Raw genomic sequence first — 25832 nt, forward strand, 5'->3', positions numbered from 1 at the left:
GCGCTGATGCACTCCTTCATTCTGGCACAATGAAAGCAATGGTAATAAATAGTGAAGAGACTCTATGGTATTTTTTATAATTGAAAAAAACCCCAGTAATGCTGTTTAGTATTCTCCCTCTCTTCATACAGATGTGTACTATAGCTAGGAAAAGTACCATTGCCATATACTACTATTGCTTCTGGTTTAGGTTGGAGTCATGTTCCTTGGTCTTTATATTATCCCTACTCTGATCCCTCTGTTCCCCATGTTATTCAGGATACAATAAGCAAGACTGTTGGTATGTCAGAAATGCCAGGATTTCTGGCAGCTAGTTTCTCCTGGAAACAATGTGGACAACCAGCTTTTCATTGTGGCCAGCCAGAAGTTGTCCTACTGAATTCAACTACTGTTATTTATATGCCTGTTCTGGCAGATCCTAATTTGCTTCTAGGTGCTGTTGTAGCTGTGATGGCAGGAACAGCTACTTGCATGCAAGTGTGCAGCAGTGGGGCAAGTACTTTTGAGCTCTAACATATGCTGTAGGGTCTGGAACACCAACCAACTGGTTGTTTGCCAATTAATGGATCTGGCTATACATACCCCTGCTCCATATGGGTCTGTGAGCTGTGCTTTTTTTAAAGAGAAGTCTGTCTTCTGCTAAAGAGACCAGAATTTCTGTTCAAGTTGTGGTTATAGCAGTGTTATGTCTGGGCAAGTGAGGTAAGAATCGACCTGGAATAGGTCCCTCTGGAGATGTGTGCATTGCACCGGTCCTCAGGGAGTTCTGTCATACCGTCCATCCCTTTCTGGCCTTAAGCAACTGAGTACTTGCTAATTCACAAGTTTCCATGTCTTTAATGGCTTGGTGTGCAAACAGTCAGTTTAACAACATGGACGAGATATTGGCCAGGTCTAACAATGCCTCCAAAAGCATGTGCTTAATATTAAGTTTTCCAGTGGAAACACTGTAAGTGGTGTGTAATTGCTAGAAGTCAGTAGGACCATCATCTGCTTGAATTTCATCATGTGCTTCGCATCTTCAGGTCTTATAGTGGTACAAAATTGAGAACCAAAGTCTTTAAACAAGTCCTTAAGCATGAGCACTTTGCATATAACGAATCTTCTGATTGTTCAATGGTAAATACTTTTCAGTGAGAGAAAGCAATTTTTTTTTAAGATAAAATTGGAATAGAGAGGGGGAAAAACTTCTCAGCTATTTAACCTCATAATTAGCTAAAGGATCATTTTATTTTACTTGGAGCAGTATTCTTTTCCCTTGTATTTATCATGAATTATTATTCCACTCTTGCTCAGGGGTAAGAGAGCCTTTTCAATCATGTAATCAATGTAATAGTGCCAGAGCTACATGCCTAAAGTTCCATAAATTTGCACTAGTAGCAAGTGGGACATATTGATGAATGAGCTTATATTGTGTTTCTGTGCTTAATTGTATTATTGCAAAGAGTTTCAGACCAAAAGTTTCTTTTTTCTAGTACTTTTCTGCTTATGCATTTTCTTCTGTTATGTTAGAGGTGTAAAGTTAGAGGTATAAATTATAATGTCTCAAATACTGAATGACAGCAAAAATAATTGTATTACAAATAAGGTCATTTCTGTGTGGGTAAGAAAAATAAAATGTCATCCTATCTCTGGCAGATAAGATATTAACTAGGAAACTTTCTTAATTGCACATTGTTAAGCATCACAGTCCACAGATGGATACTAATCCTTAAAATGTAGCCAAATTATGGAACCTGACAAGGGCAAGTAGAGGGCTGGTAGGGAAAAAAACCCCACCCAGTTATGTTTTAAACAGCAGTATGTGCTAGTTTGTTTCTCTTTCCCTTAAAGACACAGGCAACTGTTCCCTTTCAAGCAGCATGGTGAAAAGTCATGGGTTTTTTGCATGGGTGTTGCAGAAATCAGTTTGGTCTTCAGTATGGCAGAGTTGCAATGCTTACACAGGTCTTGTGTTATGCCTCAGCCTAGCACAGGTTCCGGGTTATTTCCTGCAATTCATATGTGATCTGTGACAATAAGGACAGTGGATGCAGCAGACCTTGGGTGTGACCTGGGGAGCATTTTCATATTGAAATCCTATCTGCTACTTAAAGTTTTTCTTTTGGACTGGTTGATATCTAAATCTGGCTAGCACTTCCATCTCCCTGTGAATTTAACCTCTAGGCCTTTCTGCAGTTCAGTAGTGATTGTCAAGCCCTGCAAACTGGCATCAGGCAAAGATGAAACTTTAAAGATCTTCTGGAAACTGTGGCTCAGAGCTTCTACGAATGCATACATGATCTTCCTTAGTATGTTAACATAGTTTCCGTGCAGAGTCATCTGTGTAAGTGTGCCAAGTGGGAGGCCTAACACAGCTATCCAGAAAGGATAGGCAAGGAGGTCAGTAAGCACTGCAGAAGTGTTTGCAGTATTATTCACCTTTCCACAGTCAATACCCATCCGAGCAGTTGTCCTTACTGATAGTTTTGCCTCTTCCCTTAGGTGGAATTTCTTTTTAATTTCTTTTAATAACTTGGAAAATATTGTATGCAATGGTATGCAGTCTACATAATAATCCCTCTTTATCTAGTACTGCTACTTAAGAATATGCATTTTCAACCTGATATTTCTCTTTGTTTAGGTTCCAGGACCAAGGAAGGAGTTGTTCATGGTGTTACAACAGGTAAGATAATTATCTCTTGGCTTCAGCTTCTTTCCTGCATGAGATTAACCAGCCATTTAGCTGTTAAAAATTCTAGTTTTTTGAGAGAACTACAATTTATGAAAGATGGAAAAGCATAGGAAAATTGAGAGATCTGGTTGAGTGGGAAGACTGAATGGAAATAACTTACAGGAAGGAAACAAATTTCAGAGTTTTGATTTGCATTTGTCACAATTATGGGTGTTTCAAAATTTAACTGACTAATCTCTCAGTAGCAAGAGCACTTTCAAACTTGGAATTTAATGCCAGGCATGTATCTTCACAATAGCATTTCTACACCAAGGAAGAGTAAATTTGCATTTTAAATTGATTTGCAGGGATCATTTGAAGTATGAACTGAAACCAGTAACCAGTAATTTATTTTAAGAGGCAAAATGAATGGAAGTTTTTGATATCTAGAGAGTGCAGAAAAGCCTTAGTTGACCATAGGGCATTGAATAAAATGTATAATTTTCTGCTGTAGAATGTGGGAATTCTGGAGTGTGAAGAAAATGCATGGAAGAAATTTGTTTTTCCCCTAACAAATTCAGAAACAAATAAGAGAGGAGAAAAGGATTTCTTTTTCCTCAGTGTACAGCTATTGTATCATTCACCTCACATATCAGTGCATCATTGTGCTCCCATAAGCCAAGGCAAAGGATGAACAGTCCTAGGTAAACAAATATCAGTACTTAATGCACAACTCACATAAATGGTTGAAAAGTCAGTCAAGAATATTTCTCGTAACAAAAAGGAACAGAGTATGGAGGATTGTCCTTCAGAGTTTAGCCTCAGGCTGAGCATGCTCTGTTGCAATGAGACTTGAAATCCCAGCTTGTTAGACCTCAATTAAGAGAACTATTCAGAGAGATCGTTACTATGACCAGTAGAGGATTGCAGCAGAATGAGATTTGGGGCACATACATCCAATATCACAGATGTGGGAGCAGCAACTGACAGCACTAGGAAGCAAGTTAATAGAGGCGATGTTAGCCAAGCTGGGATGTGGTAAAATCAAAGTCAAGGGCATTTGCACACGTATGAAACATGCTGAAGCACTGGGATTCTAGTGGGCTAGCTCAGTGGGGGACTTCTCTTCCTTATCCTGAAAGAAGCTGCTTATCTCAAATGCTGTACCTCTCTTTATGTGATGGCAATATATTTAGTTAGGCAGGAAGATTTCAGTAGGTGAATAGAATTTCTTTTTGGTTTGAAAATACGCTAAAATTTCTTCTGGAAGGCACAAAACAGACTGTAAAGCCAAACATAAGGGGAACACATCTGTTATGTATTGTGCTTGTGAATAGAAAATTTGAAAAAGTTACTGCTGATTTTAGGCAAAACAATAGCTGCTCCTCACACATTTTAGGAAACAGGTGACACAAAGTAAAATACCCAAAACTTGGGAATAATGGATTCAGTGCTGCAGTTTGCTTCCTTATGGCCTTCCAAGCTGTTTGAGATGAGTTTGGCTGTTGAATGAAAATGGAAAAGTGGACAGGGGGTGAACAGGTTAAAATGTGGCAGTGAGAAGAGAAGACTTCAGGCAAAATCTAGAGATCATGGCTTCCAAAATGAAACAGCTTGAACTTGCTAGTGTAAGAGCAGAGTAACTGCTTGGAAACACTTTAAGAATAAAAAAAAATAATAGCAAGCTTATAACTAGTTGTTCTGGCAGAAAAAGAAGATGGATAAAAAGAGATTTGGGTTCACTATAGTGATTCTATGAGGTATAACATGAAGACAGAGATGCTAGTGAAGTTGCTGGAGAAATCAAATCCATTTAAATCAATGCTGTTAAAGTTGATGTGACAAAAATGCCTTTTAAGTCACTTGTACATACCTACTTGTCTCTTTTCATATGACTGGGAGTACACAAGTCGTATTGGTCTTACGCTATTAACTCCCCAGTACATCATGTGAAACCTGAGGTGAAATAAACAAGTTGTTATGTAAATAAAAATGGTTTGAGAGGTTGGAGACAGTCAGATACCAACTAGAATCACAGATCAAAATGAGTGTTCAGTTTTGCAGTCAGTCTTTTCTTAACGTCTGAGCTCCAAAATCTTGACAGTTTTGTTGTCTTTGAATAAACTGTGATTTAATCCTCTATGCTGGTGAAATGACTGCGAAATGACACATCTTAAAGGGCTAAAAAACCTAAATGCATTCTTCAGTCAGTTAATTTCCAAACCCAGAATTACTAGACTGAGATGTTTCTTGCTTTAAATATGACCTGATTGTACCAGATTTAGTGATATCAAGATACTGTGAAATGAGGATTCCAGGCTGTGATTCACAGGAATATGGTGAGTGTGGTATTTGTCAGGTCACCTTTTCTCTGAACTTCTGATGATAAAGCTGCTTTACTTATTTGTTTTATTGTTTATGCTTGTGTTTAGACTTGCCTTCCTAATTAAAATGTCTCCTGGCCTTTGACTGTAAATGCATAGTTAGCCTATCTTACCTATCTCCCAGAAATGAATGGTATCAATGATTAAATATTTACAGTCTATCTCCTGATAGTCTAAATAAAGCACTATTTGGAAATAAGTCATGGCAACAAAGCTCTTAGTCCTTCAATCATGTGAGTGAAGACACAATATTGATAGTAGTAAACCATAGTCAAATGTTTGGCATAATTCTTTTATCTGATCATTCTTGTTCTTCTTAACATTCTTAGTCATTAGTATTCCTGGTCTTTAACTCCAACAGGCATCTTACAGAAAATTGCATAAATTAAAGAACCAACATATTTATGGGACTTTGTAAATGAGTTCTCCAAGTACTTAAGACAAACTTACTGTTTGAAATACTTACCCAGAGGTATTTTTGGTACAATAAGTTCATTAATTCAGAGAAACTCTGTGGCTTGATTCTACTTTTATTGTTCAAGGTTGAAAGTAGGTAGTTATTATTTTGAATTGCTCCAGAGGTTTTACTTTGATACTCTATGCCACCCAGTTGTCTGTAATAAGTAGTGAAAAGACAACTTCAATGCTAATACTTTTTGCACAGTGCTATAGTCAGTCTTGGAACTTAAACTTAGGTTTGGTGTGGTCATTCTACACAGTCCCAGGGTCATTTAGTGGAATGGACAGTCTCTGCAGAGGTAAAGGAAGTAATCAGGCTGTAGCAGAGCAAAGCTCTGCATTTTTACTCTGATTTACTCTGGTTCTCAACACTGTGATGTGGAGCAGATATCAATTTGACAAAGACTTAATGGCTTAAGATCATTAAGCAACCTGGTATTCAGATAAATTTAAGTTGGATTCAACCCCCTGTACTCTGAAATGATTTGTTTGTGCACACTTAATGCTTTCCCCATTGTTACTTAGTGTTAGCAATAAAATACATGAGACTGGAAACCTATTTTGGTTTTTATTCTCCTGTTTTCAGAGCTGGAGGGTCACTTGGCTGAAGCTCACTATCAGAGTCACTCTGGTAATGATGTTGATGTTCAGTTATTCTTTAGAGACAGGAAAGAAGGTTCTCTCCTTACTTTGATTGCGTTTGCCAATCTGTGTGATTCATATAGTTTGCTGAATTTATCTTCATGGCTCTGATTTCTGAAGCAGTGCATGAGAGATCTTCCATGGTAACTCCTGTGTCAGCTTTCTTGCACTGTGTCTGAGTGCTGGGTTCGGTTGGGGTGGAGTGTAGGCACACAGTTTGTGGAGATTGGGAGTGGGGCTGTGTCTGAGCTTCATCCCTAATAGGCTACAACTGTGAAAAATATTGAAGGTAAAGAAACGTGGAATGCTGAGGTGCACTGGGCCAATCATAGAAGGCTAGAGATGGCACACAGGTGTAATGCATGTAAAATTAATAGTATAAAAGGCTGTACCAAAGAACAATCAAGTGCTTGAAGCCTTCTTTGGTGTCAGTTGTACCCATTTCATCAATGGAGATGATTTTCTTCATAGTGACTGGTCTGGGACTGTTTGGGATTTGTGCTGGAACCAGTGTTGATAACATAGGGATGTTGTAGTTATTGCTGAGCAGGGATTACACATCAAGGCATTTCCTGCTTTTCAACTCACCCTACCAGTGAGGAGGCTGGAGGTTCACAAGGAACTGGGGGAAGACACGGCCAGGAAAGCTGACCTCAATTGACCAGAAGGATATTCCACACTGTATGACATCATACTGAGCAGTAAAACCATGGGGAAGGTTGGTGGGGGTCATCTGCTTGGGAACTAGCTGGGCATCGGTTGGTGGTGAGCAATTGTTTTAATTTGTGTTTGTGGGATTTATCTCTTTCTTTCTTTGTTCTTTTCCATTTCTTTCTTTGTTTCTTTTCCAATTTTTTATTATTATTATTATTTTATTTCAATTGAACTGTACTTAGCCCATGGGTTTTCTTATTTTTACCCTACCAATTCTCTTCCTTGCCATCCTGCTGGGGGAAGGAGTGAATGAGCAATTGTGTGGTGCTTAGTTGCCAGCTGGGGTTAAACCAAGACGGTCTGAAACAGAAGCAGTCTTAAGTATACTGCTTTTGTTACTACTTTTATCAGTATCTTATTGCTGTGCCAGTAACAGTGTTAGTGGCCTGATTATTTCCTTTTTCATTTGAGTTTGTATGTACTAAGCCTTTCCTAGGATAGTGTGTTTCTGGGAGGAGAAAACCTTCTTCAGACAGTGCCCTCCCAAAATACTGTAACAGTTGGAACAGCAGCCACTGGACAGTTGCCCTTGGTAGGTGGTTGTACTTGCCATGACCACACAGTATAAGAAATGTGGGTATAATAATGGCATTGAGAATGATGGTTGTAATAATGGTGGTTTATACTGCAGCATCCGCAGTGCACTCGATTCCACTCTGTTTCTTGAGATTTTGAGGTGCAGTTGCTTTAAGAGCATGAGATAATGAAATTAATTGTGCCTGTGACAATCAACACAGTACAACTATGCTTTATGATTTTATCAGAAAGGATGAATCTGCGCAAGGCCAACTGACCTTTGTCAGAATCAAGCCTACTGAATTTGTCCTTTACGTGTTTCACCATTCAACATTTTTTGGAAAGTGTAGTTTTCAAAACAATGCGTGTCACTTCCATACAAAAAAAATTAACGGTATGAAAACACCCTGATCATAGAATGGTTTGGGTGGGAAAAGACTTTAAAGGTTATCTGATTCTAACTCCCTTGCATGGGCAGAAATGCCTTCCTCTAGACCAGGTTGCTCATGGCCCCTTGGCCTTGAGGACTTCCAGGAATGGGGCATCCACTCCTTCTCTGGGCAACCTGTGCCAGTGCCTCACCACTCTCATAGTAAAGAATTTCTTCCATATACATATAACCTATTCTCTTTTAGTTTGAAGTAATCTACTCCTGCCCTGTCCCAACATGATCCTGTACAAAGTCCCCCTCCACCTTTTTCTTGAAAGTTGTAGGTACTGGAAGACCACTATTAGGGTCTCAACAGCTCTCTGTCTTCATAGGAGGCATGCTTCATCCCTCTGATCATCTTGATGGCATGCCCTGGACTCACTCCATCAAGTCCGTGTCTGTGCTGTGCTGGGCCCCCAGAGCTGATGCAGCCCTGCAGGTGGGCTCTCACCAGAGCAGAGCAGAGGGGCAGAATCCCCTCCCTTGACTTGCTGGTTATGCTGCTCTGGATGTAGCCCATGATCTATCCCAGAAAATGAATGAGACAGAGGAAAAATAAAAAGCAGTATTGAAACATAGCCAAAACATAACTCCTCTTCTTTTATTTTTTTTTAATTTAAATATTTATTGGAAGATTGGATTTTTGAATCTACTTTTATAAGATACTACATTATTTTTTAAGAGTTATTTTTGCCATTTGGAACAACATTAATGAGTTTGTTTCATAATGTTACTCAGTTTCTTTCTGAAAGACTCTAAGCACAATCAGGTCTTACTAGGCTTTGCAAGATATAGTGTGTTATGAGGACACACATCTGAATATGCGTTTGCAAGAACTAGTGGAAAGCTTCCCATATAAATTTCATTCATAGAATCCAAAGCTTTTTGTGGTCTGTAGCTGGTAATAATCAAATGGGGCATCTTAATAGATGTCTTTTTGCAGTTCCTAGCATTAAGTCAAACCTTCCGTGGGGGCAACATTTGCTTTTCTACAAAACCCACCTTTGGTTATCTTTTGGGTTTTTTTTCCCTGAAAAAAGTATAGCAGTAGAGTAGCAGAAATATACAATGACATTTCTCATGAACTTTTAGATTATTAGCATCTATAGTGTGGGAATTATTTGAAACAGACTTTTTCAGTTTCAGTTTCTAATTTCAGACAATGTGTAGTCTGTTGTTCTACTCTATTATGATCTCTTTCATTATAGAGATAATACTTAATTAGTTACTAACTTTCCCCTTTAAATTAGCTAGCATGAGCATTAAATTATCTGCCCCCATTTTCAGTCAAAAGATACTTATAATTTGAGTCTTTAATAAAAGTTGCATATTAGTCATGATGTTTAGCTGTCTAGCTTTTTCCTAATTTTTGCTATTTAATATCAATCATAGTAATGCATGCTGTCTGCCCTGTGATATGGATATGATGCTCTTCATGTAAGGAATTCAAGAAATGTAATTTATCCACAGAATATGTGATTTTCAGATATGCTTCCCAAAAAAAAGACTCAGAAATGGTAGCCTAACTTTTAAGCAGAATCCAACACGTGCTCATAAAGGATGCAGATAAAGCTATGAATACATTTTATGGATTGGATCAGATTTAGCCTGAAGGAAAGTGTAGCATTAGTTAAAATGGAAAAAATGTATGATGGATGTTTGTGAAGAGCATTCTCTTGTTTAGAAGAGACGTGTGTTTTGCTAAAAATCTGGGTATGTTAACTTCAAGGCATGAAGTAATTCCATCCCTTTTCTTAGAGCAGTTTCACTGTAGTTCAAGCTGCTGTCAGAAAGAGCCCTTGGGGATGAATGAGCAGACAGACCCCAGTGATATTCTGAAAGGTAGAATGATAACTGCTGATGTATATGTAGGCTAAATGAGTTGTTGCTTCCCTGGGGCTTGGAAGTTAGCTATTAATCCAGTTTGCTTTGGCATTCAATCTTTTTATAAATTAGTATATTATGTATCAGCATTGGGGCAAAAATCTCAGTGGAGTCAGATAAAAGATTCTGTTTGAAATTCTTGGTGTTGAGCATTGATAGATCTGTGTTTTAATGAAATATATCTTAGAAAATAAATACAAAAAGAATAATCAATGTTTTTTGAGTGTAATGCAAAAAATCTTGTCTTCCATGCCCTGTATCATGCAGCAAGTGTTTGGTGGACTAATTGGAATGCATTTCTGAACTAGGATATATTATATAGTGAGATGGATGTAATAAGAGTGCCTAAATAATACCTTTTCTTCCCTAAAGTGCAGTTAGACATGAATGAGAATGTCAGATGTCTTTCACATGAAAGAAATTGAGTCCTAGCTAAGGCTTATTTTTACCTCTGCTGCTCCAGTGTTACCAGATGGATAGTTTCATTTCTTAAGATCCACTTGGGGTACAGAAAATGTAATGGCCTTATGGCTTTTCATGATGTTGGGCTGTCAGTGATAAATTCTCTGAAAAACTTACAGCTCCTGGAGGCATAATGTGTTTTTTCCATCTTCTGCTTCTCCTCAGTGGCTGAGAAGACCAAAGAGCAGGTGTCTAATGTTGGGGGAGCTGTGGTGACAGGAGTGACGGCAGTGGCGCAGAAGACGGTAGAGGGAGCAGGGAACATCGCTGCAGCCACTGGCTTGGTGAAGAAGGATCAGTTGGCCAAACAGGTTTGTTTATTTACAGTCTTTTCCAGGTGAAGAAGTGAGCAGTGAGGGGCTCATGAACTGAGAGGCAGATGGAGTGCTTTCTGTCTCTCAGCCATATGAATGCAGGATGAATTGTGTTGTGCCAAACGAACAGCAAAGATGATGTCTGCTGTTTATAGCTTGTATTTTGAGTGACTTGCAGGATCTGGGAACTTGAGTAGGATTAGGCATGGAACTTTACTATTTTGAAATGTCTTAGTTAATTTGGATCATGGTTTAAAGTGTGATCTGGTGGTGGTTCTGAACTTAGCAGCCTCTAGTGGAGGCTGCTGCTGTAGGATAGCTGTATGGTTTTGTGGAAATATAACTTTTCCCCAGTAATTTGGGATTGAAAACCAATCTGCTAGAGCTGAAAGGTCAAACAGCAAATCTCAGGATGAAGAGCACAAGTTGTATCCTCTCTAGTTGTAGAGAGTGGGGTTTGTGTACCAATCCACTGACTGGTTAGTCACATTGCATCCAAAGTCGAGATCTAGCTGGAGAGTCACTGTCTTCCAGTGACACTATATCAAAAATGCCTCCAAATAGCCTCAGGTATTCAGATTAAATTTGCTCTAGGTCATCCTATAAAACACTGTAGGTAATTTTATTCATACAATGTAGTTAATATTCTTCCACTGACACTAGGTGAAAAGTGACCCCAGCTAGCGGAAACGACGCTTTCCAAAATGTGTATAGTGGTTTTTTGGAGACAAAAATAACCCAGAAGAGGCAAATACCTCCTTTTGTGCTGTTTAGTATTTACACAAAAATATGGCTGTCATGGAATTTAGCATGAAGTTCTATTGTGTATCTTGTTTTCAGTTCATGTCCAGAGGAGTTGTAAAAATTGAGTCCTTAAAAATGGGAGATTTTTATCCTTTTTGTAGTTCTGTCTGTCTGACAAATCCTCTTGGTGTTTTACTATGGGGAGCAAAAATGATATTACGTTGTGGTAGGCATTCATTTCACTGTGGTGAACTGTCTTGAAAACATCCCCCAAGCAGTTTAATTCTCTTTCAAATCAATATTTCTGCGGGTTTTTTCAGTCCTCTTTTATTTAGCTATAAGGAACATCTTGCTTTTGTTGTGGTCGTGGACCTTTGTAAAACCTGTGTGGGAAGATCTGCAAAATGGACAATCTGATGAACTGCCAGGGGATACATGAATATGGCATGGTCACAGTAGTCTCTGCCCTTCGTTTCTGCTAAGGCTCTTGCATAGTTTTATGCTGAGAATATCCTTTTCTTTTCACAGCTCTTGAAACTCACTGTAATAAGCATCAGTGCTGTAATGCACAATTACCCCCTTTAGTATTGACCATAACTAATGCCTTTTTTATCCCATTCTGTAGACAGAGATCCCTGTAATTATAAAGTATAAAACAAATGTCTGCTGACTTTCATTTAAATCTGTTCTCTGTATTTTAAAGCTTAAGTCTAAGTCGTGATGGCTGTAACAGAATAAAATCACATCTGTGAAAGGAAACAGCATCCCTAATGCACATGGATATTATTCCTGTTAATAGCAACATTCTTCTCAACTGGTATTTTGTTCTTTAGATATGTAAAATCATTCTTTCGAGGCTTGATACCAGTATTTTCAGACTGAGATTCTCAGTCATCTATGCAGTATTGCCATGTAGATGATGAGTATCTGTGGCTCCTCCTGGACTGCCTCGCATCTCTGTCTTTTACTGGCTTTGTAAGGGATGAGTAGCCATTTCAAAAATGTTAATATCAAAACTGAGTAACATAAAGTTATTTTAAAACCTGGTGGATTTGCATTCCTTTGCAGCTCAGAGGCAGGTGAGATAGATTTTTGTTTGGATTTTCCAGGTAAACTGACAGTTGGGTAGGACAGATATGGGCATCCAGAATAGCAGTGGGACACAGGTCCCTTGAAGGAGGCAGGGTGAGTCTTTCTGAGATAACAGAAGGTGCCAACCAGGCATTCAAAGTATCAGTATAACTTTGTGTCATTTGTCTCTGTAAGGTTGTGTGTTGAGGCTGCTTGCCTGTGTGAAAGCCTGCAGTCTCTGGTGGTGACTGGCATTTTTCTTGTGTTTTGATGGAAGATTGGTTTTGACTTCCAACTAATTAAAGACACTCTTTTTCTTTTTTTCTTTCTCTTTCTCTCTCTCTTTTTTTTTTTAATTATTTTTTTAATCTGTAGATATAATGATAATTATGCAAAGGAAATACTTGGCAAATTCTTGGTAAAATTCTTGCTTGAGAGGTTTCTCCAAGCGGGCCTCCTGCAGCCTTGAAAACTGGCATGCTTTGGAGCATGAAGCACAAGCTTGAGTGAGGCCAGGCGGAGGGCTGCTGTGACACCCCATCGTCACCCACCTGCCCTGCAGCTGGTGTAAGCAGGCAGTGTGGAGTGAGAGCTGAGACAGTGAGAGACAGGCATGACTTGAGCCTGCCCATCTGAGGCTGCCTGGGGGAATTCTGCTTTGGCAGAAGCTCACTGCTAAACACAGCCAGGGTAGTGGTGGTTAGTATGCTCAAATTAATTATAAAAGGGCTAATGTACTGTAAGCAGTGTTTTACTGAATGACAAAACATTTATTGTGTGCCTCTGAGTTTTATATATATTTCTGTGTACAGTGTGTCTTCTGAATGAGTTCTTAAAAAGTAAAAATCATTGATAGCTGCATTTAATGCAGAGATGAACTTGAATGTTCTATTTGCAAGTCAGCCTGAATGTATGGACACAAATTGGAGGGGATGTACCAGCACGTGAGTATCTACTGTATAATATTGTGTGAAAACAAAGTACAGATTACAAAGTTTATTGTTTTCAGATAGGTAATTGACAAATTGAAGTTCTCAACCTCACTGAATCCATGTCATTTGGTTCCCTGGCATGTCAAGAATAAACAGTTGCCAACTTCTATGATTTCCATGCATTAATTTTTTTTTTTAATGCAGTAATTTTATTTTACTGTTCTAGCACCAAAATTCCCAGTCAAGCTGAAATGTCAAGGTTCTTTGAGTGAGTACGCTGTGAAGCTATAGTCACACAGATTTCATGTGCTGTAGATTTTACTAAAGTAAATAGACAGATCTTATTCTTAAGATTTTTGGGTTCTGTATGGATCATGTTTGGTATCTCTATGTGCTAAAACCTTTTTTTTTTTCTGGTGTCTCTTAATTTAATACATTTGCAGTAAATAGCACTGAAAACACAAAATTACAGTAGCAGGTAACAAGTAGGTAGGTGATACACTTCCTGAGCAGGTAATACAACTCATTGGTTTAATCATGAAGCTTTCAGTGAAAAAGTCTCTATATGTCAAGACTGACAATTTAGGCATTAGGTGTTTTCTTCTATAGAAAATACAAGTTAACCAGGAGCCCTTGGTAATTGCATTTTATGTGAAAATTAATATAGAAGAGTAAAAGCAATGGCAAGTTTGCTGTATCTCCCCACCCCCTGTGTTTCCTGGCACTCCTTAGAATTCAAAGAGTGTCATAGCACATTCAGTGCAGAGGAACCCACAGATGTTCTTGCTTTACTTACTACTTTCCTTTTCTAGAACAGCTGATCTTGTGAACTGTGGGAAGACAGAGATGGTGCTGAAGGCAATCTTGCCCCTGATCTATTGCAGCTGTGTTGGTTATCCAGCAGTGGGAACAGCCTTGCCCTCCCAGCTCTGGTGTGATAAAGATGAGTTAGCAGGGACAGAGGCAGCTGGGGTCTACTGGCCCTGCTGTGAGGAGGAAGGGACAGGAGGGCGTGCAGGGACAGAGAGGATCAGACGTGGTACGAGGAACAGACAGGGTTAGGTGGCCGTGCTGGGGATGGGAAGGAGAGAGCTGGAAGTGGAGAAGGAAGAGAGAAGGAGAGAAAGAGATGGAGCTGTGTGGAACTGCTCATGAGAGGCTACAGTGAAAAGGTATATAAGATTTTTAGATAACAAGGTGCTGGTGCTTGAAACCTTCTTCCATGTCAGTTGTACCTTCTCTGTTAGTGAACCACCAAAATTTTCCCCAGACATTATACTTTTTTCAGAGCCAGGGTGAATGAATCCTCTTTGAGGAATCAGCACAATCAAATGTAAGAATACGTCAAAGGCTTTTTGATCCTTCTTACAGGGAAGCTCCATGAGACACAGTGCATTGCTGAGGCTAAATACATGATGAAGCACCTTTTAATTTTGGTGAGAGCAACTTAGTTTTGATTAAGACACCAATCATCACAGGATACTCAAGTCATCTGTTACTTGTTCATTTGGGAAATCTTACTAGTAGAAGGAATGCAAATCCTCTGAGTGTCTCTGAAAATTTGTCTTTCAGTGGCAGAAGGACGGATGCTCTTTTGCTGCATTAAGCACCAATTTCTTGAATATAAGTCATGCCACTTCTTTCAAAGATTTCTGATTTGTCTAGTTGCAAACTGAGATTCCTGTGTGTTCCCAAGTTTTGATTACCATCTGTAGTTTAAAGAACTCAAAAAAGCTGAATATGAAATCTTGAGGTTTTGCAATTTACATTTTGATTTTTAGAAACAGAGATCAGTTTAGAAACCCTTCTGTAGAAATCTTATGCAGAAATAACTTTTTTGTTGTCAATAAGATTCTAGAAGTAGGTCTAATCATTGCAGAATTTGGACGTAGGTGGAATCATGTATTTTGATAGAATATTAACATCTGGTTCTCAGACCATCTTAGTGTTCTGTATATTGTACAGGATGCTTGGCTTACTGAAGAATTACAATTCCCCTCCTTTCTAGTCTATAGGTTAGTAAATTAATTTTGAAAAGTTTGGCTAAAACACAAAGAAAAAGCTCTGGAGCAGAGATGTTCAATTTCCTTTTTCAGAAAGGGAATTAGAGAGTTTTTTCACCTTTGCATTCCATTTTTGTGCTATTTGCCAGATGCTACTGTAGAGCAAGCAGGCCTTAGGGGTGCAGCATGTAATTTCCCTCCTCAACTACTTCTACACTTTATAGCTCTAATAAAAGTCACAGTAGAGAACGGATAAATTTGATTAAATACATTAAATAATCTAGATCCCCAGCAGGCCTGCCAGGCAGTTGTAGGTCTAGCCCTTTATGCCAGTGGCAAGCAGTGCCAGTTTATTTTATGCAGTGCACAGAGATGGGATTTCTGGTTGTCCAGGGTGGGCCTCTCCATTGTTCTGATGTGACACTGCTGGCTGGTGTGTGGGTGCAAATACAGCAGTGATTTGGAAACATAAAATGATTTTGGTTGGGAAGGACTTTTAAGATCACCTAGTTTCAAACGCCCTGCCACAAGCAGGGACACCTTCCCCTAGAGCAGGTTGCTCAGTGCCCCATCAGCCTGGCCCTGCGAGCTTGCATAGTGTGGTTTCTGATGGAATAACTAGCATGCAGTCTGTCTTCCTCAAGGAAACCAAAGTGGTTCAGGTGGTTTATAGGAGAAGGCCTATGCTCAGATATCCACAGCTGAACATCAGTCAGACAACACTTGCTCTCAAATTTATATTTGAATCATAATGTGTCCAGCATATAGTCTCGGGTGGGTTTTCTTTTTCCCTTATTGTTTATTCTTGATCTGTGCATAATATATGAGTGACTGCTGCAAAACAAAGAGGATATTTAGCAGCTATTACAGTGTTTCTTTTTTAATGTCTGTAGATTGATTGAGAGTGGAAGGATGAGGGATAGATTTCCCATTAGGGGATCCACACTGCTCAGGAGCTGATTGACAGAAGACCCTCTTAAGAGAAAGCCTTTGTTAGCTGTTTTTTTTTAATTCTTGAAGGAAGTGAAACTGTCAGTGAGCTGACATATCTCTTTGATTGTAGTGTAGCTGGACTGATTTATTTTGGTAGAGCTCTTCTTACTGATCTCAGAATTAATGATGGTGTGTTGTACTAAAATATCTGTGACAAATTCATTCTATAAAGCTAATCCATATTCTAGGAACAGCAAGCTGATTTATTACAAATTGTAAGGCATCCATAGGCAGGTGATATTAAAATTTTGATTCTGCTTTATGTGCACCGTCTAATTTCCTCCTCATGAGAGTACATGTGTTTTTTTGATGGGAAAGCTCATGACTCATGTAGGTTGTATAGAGGTATGAATATCAGTAGGCCCGTGAAATTGTGTTGCAATCCGGTATAAATTCTGAGTGTTGGAATGCAAGTGGCTTTGATTTAGTGGTTTGAATTTATTTTGGAAACACATTACAGTTGCAGTTGAGGCCACATTAATGCAGTTCTGTTTTCTCTTGGTGTTTTCACATGGGCAAGCCTCCCATATGTAGTTTAGTATATGTTGGATCCTGCCTAATGGCACAGTAAAGAACAGTGTGTGAAGTGTGTGAAGCAGACTCTCATGTTTACAGGAAATTTTATTTGATGGAATATGCTAATGATGCCCACAGAAAATATGCTGATTAATAGGAAGGGTACAGAAGCCACAAAGCCAGCAAGAAAATACAATGTTTTTCTTCTCCCTCTCTTTTCCTTTGTAAGATTTTCTTACCTGTCACATCCTTCTTGGCAGGTATGCGCATATTTTGGTAGCACTTCTGGATGTGAGTAGATTAATTTTATGTCACTTTGAACACCATTGTTTGAAATATTTAAAATTAGGCTGGGCAATATAGAAATGAATATGCACAGAAAGTAACAATATTTGGGGGAAAAAAACCAGAAGGTGGAAGATGGGTGACTGTAGGTAAAAGTGCCAGAGGTTTTGTGTTGAAGTGCTGGTAGAATTTTGCATAGCAACTTGTGCTTGACCTCCCTGGTTAGCAGAGAAAATACTTTTCTACTGTGGGGCATGTTGCCAGTGTTTTTTCTCAGAATGCAAAATAGCAGTATTTGAAGGAGGACCGTGTACTCTCTGTCAAAGCATTTCCATGCATCTATATATGACTTAAGCAGAACTTGAGGAAGGAAAACTTATAAGGTGTTATCAAAATATCCTGGAGGTTATTGCTCTTCATTAATTCAGGAGCAAATGTCAGTGTAATATGAAGGTCTTGTGAGTTTTCCTGGTTTCCTAATGGCTTCCATGCTGTGAGAACATTTTAGTGCAGACTGATGTTCAGGGTCTACCTGCTGCCTTCACTACTTCTGACCATAATATATTCCTAATTACCCATGGAGAGGTTGAGTTGAGGAGCTCTTGGGTGGCATCATATTGCCCTTCATTTTCTAACAATTGCTTAACCTCAGATTTATTTTTGATTATGGAGAAATTAAGTACCACCATCTTAAACTGAATATGCCTGTCTCCCTTGGTCTCCAAGAATTCTTTGCCAGCTGATAAAAGGGTAAACACATTCTCCACTATAAATTGTTCACGTCATTCTAATGAGGTAATATTTATAATATCTATAAATAGCAGAACACTTTTTTTTCTTTAGCGTATGAGGGAGAACCAAAAGACATTCCCCATCCTTCACCAGGAGGCTGGCTTTTGCATTTATTTTAAGGGTTTGCTTGTCTGCAGTCTGCTCTGTTTCCTCCCTCTTCTTTACTCTGGTCTCCCTTCCATCTCCTGTTTCTGTGTAACTTACCTAGTATGCCCCCACAGCACATTCCAGGCTTCTGTGTTGATCTCCCATGTGTAGGTATGACCACTGCATTATGGAATTCTCTCAGGCTAACTATGGAACCAGTTCCATTTCACAGTGTCTTAGTCTCTTCTATGCATCCATCTATGAGATTTCATGCAGCACTCACAGATTTTTTTTTTTTTTCCTGTTCTAAATAGTTGCCACTCCTTTGCTAAATATTCAGGAAGGTGCTGCTTGGTGAGAGGAATACTTTTAAGTTCATTTGGGGATGATATATATTTGTGCCAAGTATTCCTGTTCTTGTGCACTTTGCATGGAAGATTCGGCAATTTCGGATGGGAAATAGTTTCATGTAACCCAGGACAGCTGGGCAGATTGTAAAGTGCTGGTTTTATGCAACTTAAGGGTTTTATAAGCTTCCAAATACTAGCAGATTACTGTAAGTGTCTCCTTAGTATTTCTGCCACATTTCAGTGCCCTTTCCCTCTGCTGGCCAAGAAGGAGTGTGTAAGACTTGGAAGGTAAGAAGCTTAAATGATTCATTCTGTGCCTATCTGGAAGTCATTGTCTCCAGAGGATTTGTGATGGTAGCTGGTCGCTGATGTTGTAAAAGCCAAGGACTGCAGCTGGCAGATTTTTTTAGTTAGCAGTGGAAGTTTATGGTGCTGAAATGACATTTTGGCAGAGCACTGCAATGTGTGTTTGTCTGCCACTCTGTTCAGCAAAGCACTGCAGTGGGATGGTTAACAGGCATGAGTAGCAAATTGGGGTCTTAGATTGATGTGATGATGAGGGCTGTATAAAATTCAAGAACTGAAATGTGAGTAAATGCTTCTCTGTGGAGGTGGAGATTAATCTGTGTTTTCAGAATGTGAATCCAGTGTCATCTCCCTCCCAAAGAAATCCTGTAGGTTGAGAGGGAGGATGAAAGCAGGTAGGGTGGGATGCCTTATTGGGACTACCTAATTACTGGCAATGTTGTTGTTACTATCAGAAGACATTTATATCAGAATACTGGTGATGATTAGCAAATATTGCTGTCATATGATATACACCATTTTTGTGGCTATTTTAGCCACTGATAGAACTTCCTAAAGAATCTGTGGAGTAAGAGATAAAAGCCTGGACATAGCCTGCAGATGTCTGGGACTTTTTAAAAAAGCTGCTAAGTCATAATAAAAGAGATGATTCATCTTTTCTGCAGTAAACTGTTAAACTCTGGCTCTCACCTGCTTTCAGCTGTGTTAATTTGTTTGTTAGAGGAAGTTAAGTGGTCTGGATAAGGACGATTGGTAGTAATTTTTCAGTTTTTAAGTACTTGTCTCAAAGTGTTTCAAAAGTTTCCATGACATATGTGGACACCAGAATTTGTTACTGGACAAAGCTACATGGAAAGTCTCAGAAATGCATCGGAACATTTACATTGCAAACATCTTTTTTGGCTGTGGCTTATCTAATGCAAAATATTCCCTGTGAGGAAACTGGAGGTGTAAGATGCTAAAGTTGTCCTTCAAAAAAGCATGCTTTTTGCAAGACTGAAGCAGGCAGAAAGCCTGATTCTGAAGTGTATTGGACATATTGATTGCCCTCCAAGCTCTTGGTGTTAGCTTTCAGAGCTACTTCCTTGTGCGTTGTTAGCATATGCCCTGGGGGTGTGTCAGGCTTGGGTCAGAAAAGTCAAAAGCAAGCTCAAGATGAGGAGATGCAGCCAGCAAAGAGCTATTTTACCCTTCTTGGTGGGTTGAACAGAAAGAGGAGCTGTCTGTAATTCCCTCTCCTTCAGAAGCACATAAAACAGGATTTGTGCCTTTGATGCAGCCTAATCCCTCTGTCTCACCTCCCACTCCATCCTGTGTAGAAGGGGCATCACCTAGAGTAGCTGATACCTTGCCACTACCATTTCAGCCATGCATGTTTCTTCTCAGGAGCTGTGGGATGAAGCAAAGGCTCTGGGCTTCTTTGGCTGACCTCTGCTATACCTTTTAATTGTGTAATGTAGTTCTTTCTTCATGTGCTCCTATTTGTAAGAAGGATATGTGGATTTTTTTGCCCCTTACTAATTCCCTGTGATGGTTTTAAGGCCCGAAGGATTTGTGGTCTAAATGAGCATACATTGCCCTGGAGTGGTGTTAAGAATTCAATTAAGGTGTCAGGTTGTGTGTCAACAACATACTTATCCTTAGAGAGAGTATTTCTAACAGGGAACGTCCATTCAAGATGAAGAAGGCAAGACACAAGCTATCACATCTAAAGAAAATTATTTTTACAGCTTGCAATGCAAAATGTGTTTGGGGAAGGAAATGACAAGGGCAATTGAGCTGGGTGACAGAGCACTTTTAAGACTCACAGGTTCTCTTGATTTTGTATGAGTCTTCAGGAAGGAGACTGGAAGCTGTAAAACCTGTTAACATCTCTGGTGTTGAGAACTCACTGTGAGCATCTGATGGCTTCTAACTTGAAGTGTTCTTAATTATTAAGCTAATAATTTGTAAAAAGTTCATCCTTTAAACGTATGGAAATGTGTGATTTAATTGCAAGCGTGTATGCAGTTGCCGGCCAGCTTGGTAGAATTTATATCCATAATACAGTTTAAAGATGATAATGTGTGCATGAAACACTTATACTTTGAATGAATATACTAATGAATGTGCTTATGTCAATTAAAAATAATATTACTCTGGTGGCATCAAACACTTCAGTTCATTACTTAACAACCAGTATACCTTAGCCATGTAAGAACTGCACTCAGAGATGCTTGTTTAACCCCTGTGTGACTTAGCTAATACTATGTATGGTTGATCTGAACAAATGGTTCTGTTCAAATTCCTAGCAGCATGGGTTTTAATGGCTGGGTCGTCTTTAATTTTGTGCATGCAGCAGCTGATCTTACAAATCCCTCAAGACGTAACTGACCAAGTTCAGACATACTCTATGCAAATTATTTTCTAGAGAAAGGTCAGAGATCAAATAGAGCTGGAGGCTGAATTAATTTCCCTCTCTGGAGAAAGTTATTCTAACAGGTCATGAGTGAAGTCACTGGCTTTGCACAGATCTTCAGATGGAAGAAAGATTTATTCCCTTCTCCTCATCCCTACCATGGTCTTAGAATTTTTTCTGAAGTGTGTTTGTTATATTTGATGATATTGTACCAATGCATTTAGCAGCTAAACTCACTTCCTTGTCCACAACATGGACACAGGCTTTATGAACATCTATTTGCAAAGCAAAAGTTTAAAAGGTGAAGGCAGGAGGGATTAGTGATGGCTGTCATGATGGAATGCAGTGCTGGATTGTGAAACCAACAGGCGGAAGATGGAGACTTTTACTAGGAGCCTTATGTCAGTTGTTACCTTTCATTAGCGTGGAATTTACAAAACAACTTCTTGAAATGAGGGTACTTTTTTTTCAAGCATCATTGTTTTGAATAGATTCCACGTGTTTACTTTTTAAACAAAAACCTAAGTAACAGCTATTCCAGTAGCTTTGAAGGAGGTTATGTGTTCACATACAGATGACCTGACGTCTGAGTCAGAGTAGTGAGCTTGCTTTTTCACAGTCACCACCATAATGTTTCCTCTGTAGTCTATTTTTGGAAGGGATGGTGTGCTCATCATTCACAGGAAAGGTAACAGATTTAGCAGTGCCTCTTTCCACCTCCTACACACCATCTATGAGACGGAGTTTTAAAGTCTTAGCTGTTTCTGTAGATTTTTCCCTGAGCTAGTTTTCGGATGTACGCTTTATAATGCGGCTGGTTGGACTGCTGTAAATGCCAGCTGTTGTCCAAACTGAGAAATAGGGGAGGCTGGGAGAAATAATTAAACCACTTTAAAAAGCAAAGCTTAGATCTTGCTTTGGAATCTATTTGGAGTAATGTAAACATCTTGCTGACAGTTGAGTAGTGGTGGATTATTTTTTCTTCCTTTCCTAGCCTCTGTGTTCCTTAGCTCAGCTCTATGCCTCTAGATTTTGTGTGGTACATTATGGGAAGGGAAGCCTTTGCAGGCCTCCTGAAGGAGAATCAGACTGGAGAGTTCATCCTGGTATGCAGAGTTTATAAAGAGAATGTGGAGACCTATTGGTTGTACTTGAAATAAAATAGAATGTCATAGCTGGTCAAGGTTAATGTGCTCTACAGAGACTTAAGGACATTCAGTTTCTTCAAGTTTTCGCTATTTGTCTTGGATTTAAAGTTGGCCTAAGTAACTGACTTGACTGGGACAGATGATAAAACCAACCTTTCTCTGCATCCCCTAGTTAGCAAATGTCTGTTTGTGGAATCAAAGCCAATGGTGGGGGTGAGCCAGATTCAAGAAGGATGGAAAGACTGGGCAGGGGATATTTGACTAGGGAGAAGAGTGGCCATATATGAGAGAAGGTAGTTCTCTATTCCCCTTGCATTCAAACACCATGAGGCAACCTCTAATCCTGTTTTCTTGGAGTATGGGATGCTGGCACAGAACTCGCTCCCCAGAAATTTTTCTGCTTCTGAGAACACAGAAAAAGTGCCCAAACTGTGATATGGGATGTGCAATGGATTCCAACTTTGTCTAACATTGATAATAAACACGAATCCCTTGGAAAGAAGAAATTGCATTTTAGATCCTTTTTTATAAGTGTTCTTCATCTTTCCTGCTGTTGGTCCCTCTGCTAATTGCCAGGAAACTTATTTGTAGCAGAGCTTTTTAAGTGCTGACTGCTTTGGATATCTATCCTAGCACCTAAAATTGGAGTAGTTTGGAAAAGCAGGGCATTTGAGGGATTGTTTTACAGGGACACAGATTCAGCTAAGATTTCAAATTATCTGAAAGGATCTGTATGGTGTCCATCATGTCCTGTCCTCCACTTCTGCTTTCTTGTTCCCCCCTTCAATGCCTGAGGCATATTTTGAGCTCTGTGCAAACCATCACATCCACCCAAATGTTCCTAGATTGTATGCTGGCATCTCACTAGCTCACTAATTAGTCCCCCTTGCCCCAAGGAGAAAGAAACTTATCAGATTCTGAGGATCTTGAGTTTCAATGGGTTTGTATGCACAAAAGGACAAAAGGAATTTTCAGAGATTAAGTTTAAGAAAAATCTACAGCCATGGGCTTTGTGTTTATTGATTTTCTATGTTTAAAATAAAAATCAGAATATTTTCTAAATTTTCCAGTGAGTTAAAATCTGTCCAGTGAAGTCTATAATCTGATAAAATCTGGGCTTTAGGTCCATTTCTCCTACAAGCACTCTTGTGTCCTGTAGAGGAGACCTTTCCTTTTGGTTTCCACTGGGTGCACAGTGTTTGGCCAGCTATTCCATCAGTCCAGTACAACATCATATCAGAAAATGTTGGCATGACTTGGGTTGGAAAGAACCTTAAAGACAGCCTGCTTCCAACCCCCCTGCCATTTTCTTCCTTGCTCCTTTGCCATGATCTCTGCAGCAGTCCTGTGGAAGTAACAATGACTTGTTACTGTGTATTGATAGACACCAATCTCCTCTTTACCAGCATGGCAAGGGGAGGGACTGCCCATCACTGGGAGTGGTATTGCCGACTGTTTCAACAAAGTGTAAAGAATTTATGCAGAGTGTTTGTTATGGGCACTTCTTGCCCCGATCTCCCAGGTAAACTGATAGGAGATCAGAACTGGATTGGTGCTTTCTTACTTTTCCTACAAATGACCAATGTGCAAGTAAGGTAGGCTTTTTATTACCCTAAAGCTCAGCTTCATTTTTGTAAATCTGTCGAATTTGTAAATTCTGTCAAATCTTGCTTGTCCATGGGTGAACAGGTAGAAGACTTTTATCTGCAGCAGCTATGCAGGAGAATTTGATGTAGTTTGGCTAGATACATCTTTATTAAGATATAGCAGTGATCCAGGAGAAGTAAGAGCTCATGTAGACGTTTAGTATTTTCTTTACATTTAGTTGAATGTATCTGGCATTCAAGGAGAGGAACAAACCTGTCATAGCATTTACCAAATATTTTTCAGAAGGAAGAAAACTTGAAATCGTTTGTATTTTTTTGTTTTGACGTGACCTGTCGACTACTTGCAAAAAACATTTCAATGTAGCTGTTAAAATCATGAGTGTATTTCAAGCTACTATATGTAGCATATTTCTGAAGAACTTTTATATTACAGTATCTCATCTGTTATGTGCCTTATTGTAAGACCATCACATAACTTCTGATTGTGATATCTGAGATGCATTGGATTGTTTGGGCTTTTTTAAACCTCTTCTGGAGGAGAGGCAGGAATTTGGCTGGCTCATCTCCAGACATTGTGGCTTGTTTTTCAAAACACCCAGCTAGCTGTTAGTTGCTCTTTGTTAGAACACACTGTGCTTTCACCAAGTGTCATTCTGCATGTGGCCAGAATTTGAGACTGATTTGAGAAGGGGGGCCAAGAAGTGCAAAAATACAAGTCATCTTTGACTAAAAGGAGCTATCTTCCTCACAGTGAGGCATTGCATGAAGTTCCTTCCCTTACTTGTTTTGGATGAGTAGCTAACAGAAGGTTTGAAGGGCTGCTAGTAGGATCCAAGGAGTGAGGGAGATGGACCAAGAAGCTCCTGTTTTGACTGATGACTTGATCTGTCTCTCTCGAGAAGCAGATGGCTTCAGTTCCAAAAATCGAAGGACAGGAGTGCAACCCCTGCATGCTCTGTGGACTAGCCCTGGAAAGAGTTTGGATATGAATGCGAATCATTCACTGTAAAAACATGCTCATGCTTGAGTGGTTGGTTCTTGTGTCTGTCTTCGTTCAGGAGTGCTAAACAGGCCTACATGCTGTAGTACATTAATGTTAAAACTAAAATTGCATCAAGGGTAAGACTCTGCTCTTCTCCAGCTACCCAACAGTGCTTTGGTGAGCAGATGAACAGAACTGCAGCCACTGGGGCCATTCAGGAATGCAGGAAGGTGTGACAGGTGATTGCAGGGGAATAAAAAAAAAGCATAAGTGAATGGGCATGTTGATAACATAAAATAATCGTAAGTAGATATACATGTATAGAACTGGGTTGTAGAACTCTAGCATACTTTAAAAATGCTAGTATGTTATTTTGTAGTTGTTCTGGTTAACAGTAGGCTTTCTTAGTCAGATCTCTAAGTGTACTAGCTAAAAGGAGTTCATAGTTTTTATTAAGTAAAATCAGCCCTTGGGGTGTTGCCATATCTGGGCTTTTTTGAGTTCTTTACTTGAACAGTTGTGCCTTGTTTCTGCTTATCTTTTCTTATTGGAGCAGTGCATGCTGCAGTGTTCAAATTTTTGTTAATAATCTCAGTCATCATCTGGTGAAGTTGTATATGAGAGAAAAATTGTAGTAATTTTCCTTGACAAAACAAGAAACCGAAACCCTGAGAGTTTTGCCACCAGGCATTATTGAGTAATGATTAAATAAGTCTCTAGAAGGTGGAAATAAATGGGATGTGTACTTTTTTCTGGCTTTAAATGTGACATGGAAATGTTTTGTTCTTCATTGTTCCTAGTATTGGTCTTTCATAGCATCTGGAGTGTTGTCTTCTCCATTGTAGGAGTCAACATCAGTCATCTGGGCAGCTGCTCTTCCAGTAGCATCAAGCACTGGGTGGATAATATCCAAATAGTACAGAGCAGCAAATAACATCATAGTCTTACCAGGGCAAATGGTGTGGGGTCTGTGAAATTCATCCCTTGTTCCCATTTGATGTATCTGGCTGCAGGAAGAAGGGCTGTTATGAGCCTGTCAGCTGTCAGTTCTGTCTGGTACTCTTGATCAACCTGATAGATCTTCTAGATTGGCAAGGTTTGAAAACAACTAGAATTGACTAAGAACAAGAGGGTAAGTCTGGTACAGTGACAGCTGGTGA

At 39.3% G+C, this 25832-nt stretch overlaps 1 protein-coding gene across 2 annotated transcripts in view; it reads left to right on the top strand.

Moving 5' to 3' along the window:
- The window catches only part of SNCA (synuclein alpha), a 65163-nt gene that overhangs the window by 5594 nt on the left and 33737 nt on the right, over nucleotides 1-25832 (top strand). For both annotated transcript variants that reach the window (XM_063423377.1, XM_063423378.1), the window contains exons 3-4: nucleotides 2624-2665; nucleotides 10310-10455. In XM_063423377.1, coding sequence (XP_063279447.1) covers nucleotides 2624-2665; nucleotides 10310-10455 — 188 coding nt within the window. The remainder of the gene's footprint in view (nucleotides 1-2623; nucleotides 2666-10309; nucleotides 10456-25832) is intronic.

This window comes from Prinia subflava, chromosome Z (genome assembly GCF_021018805.1).
Source record: "Prinia subflava isolate CZ2003 ecotype Zambia chromosome Z, Cam_Psub_1.2, whole genome shotgun sequence".
NCBI lineage: Eukaryota > Metazoa > Chordata > Aves > Passeriformes > Cisticolidae > Prinia > Prinia subflava.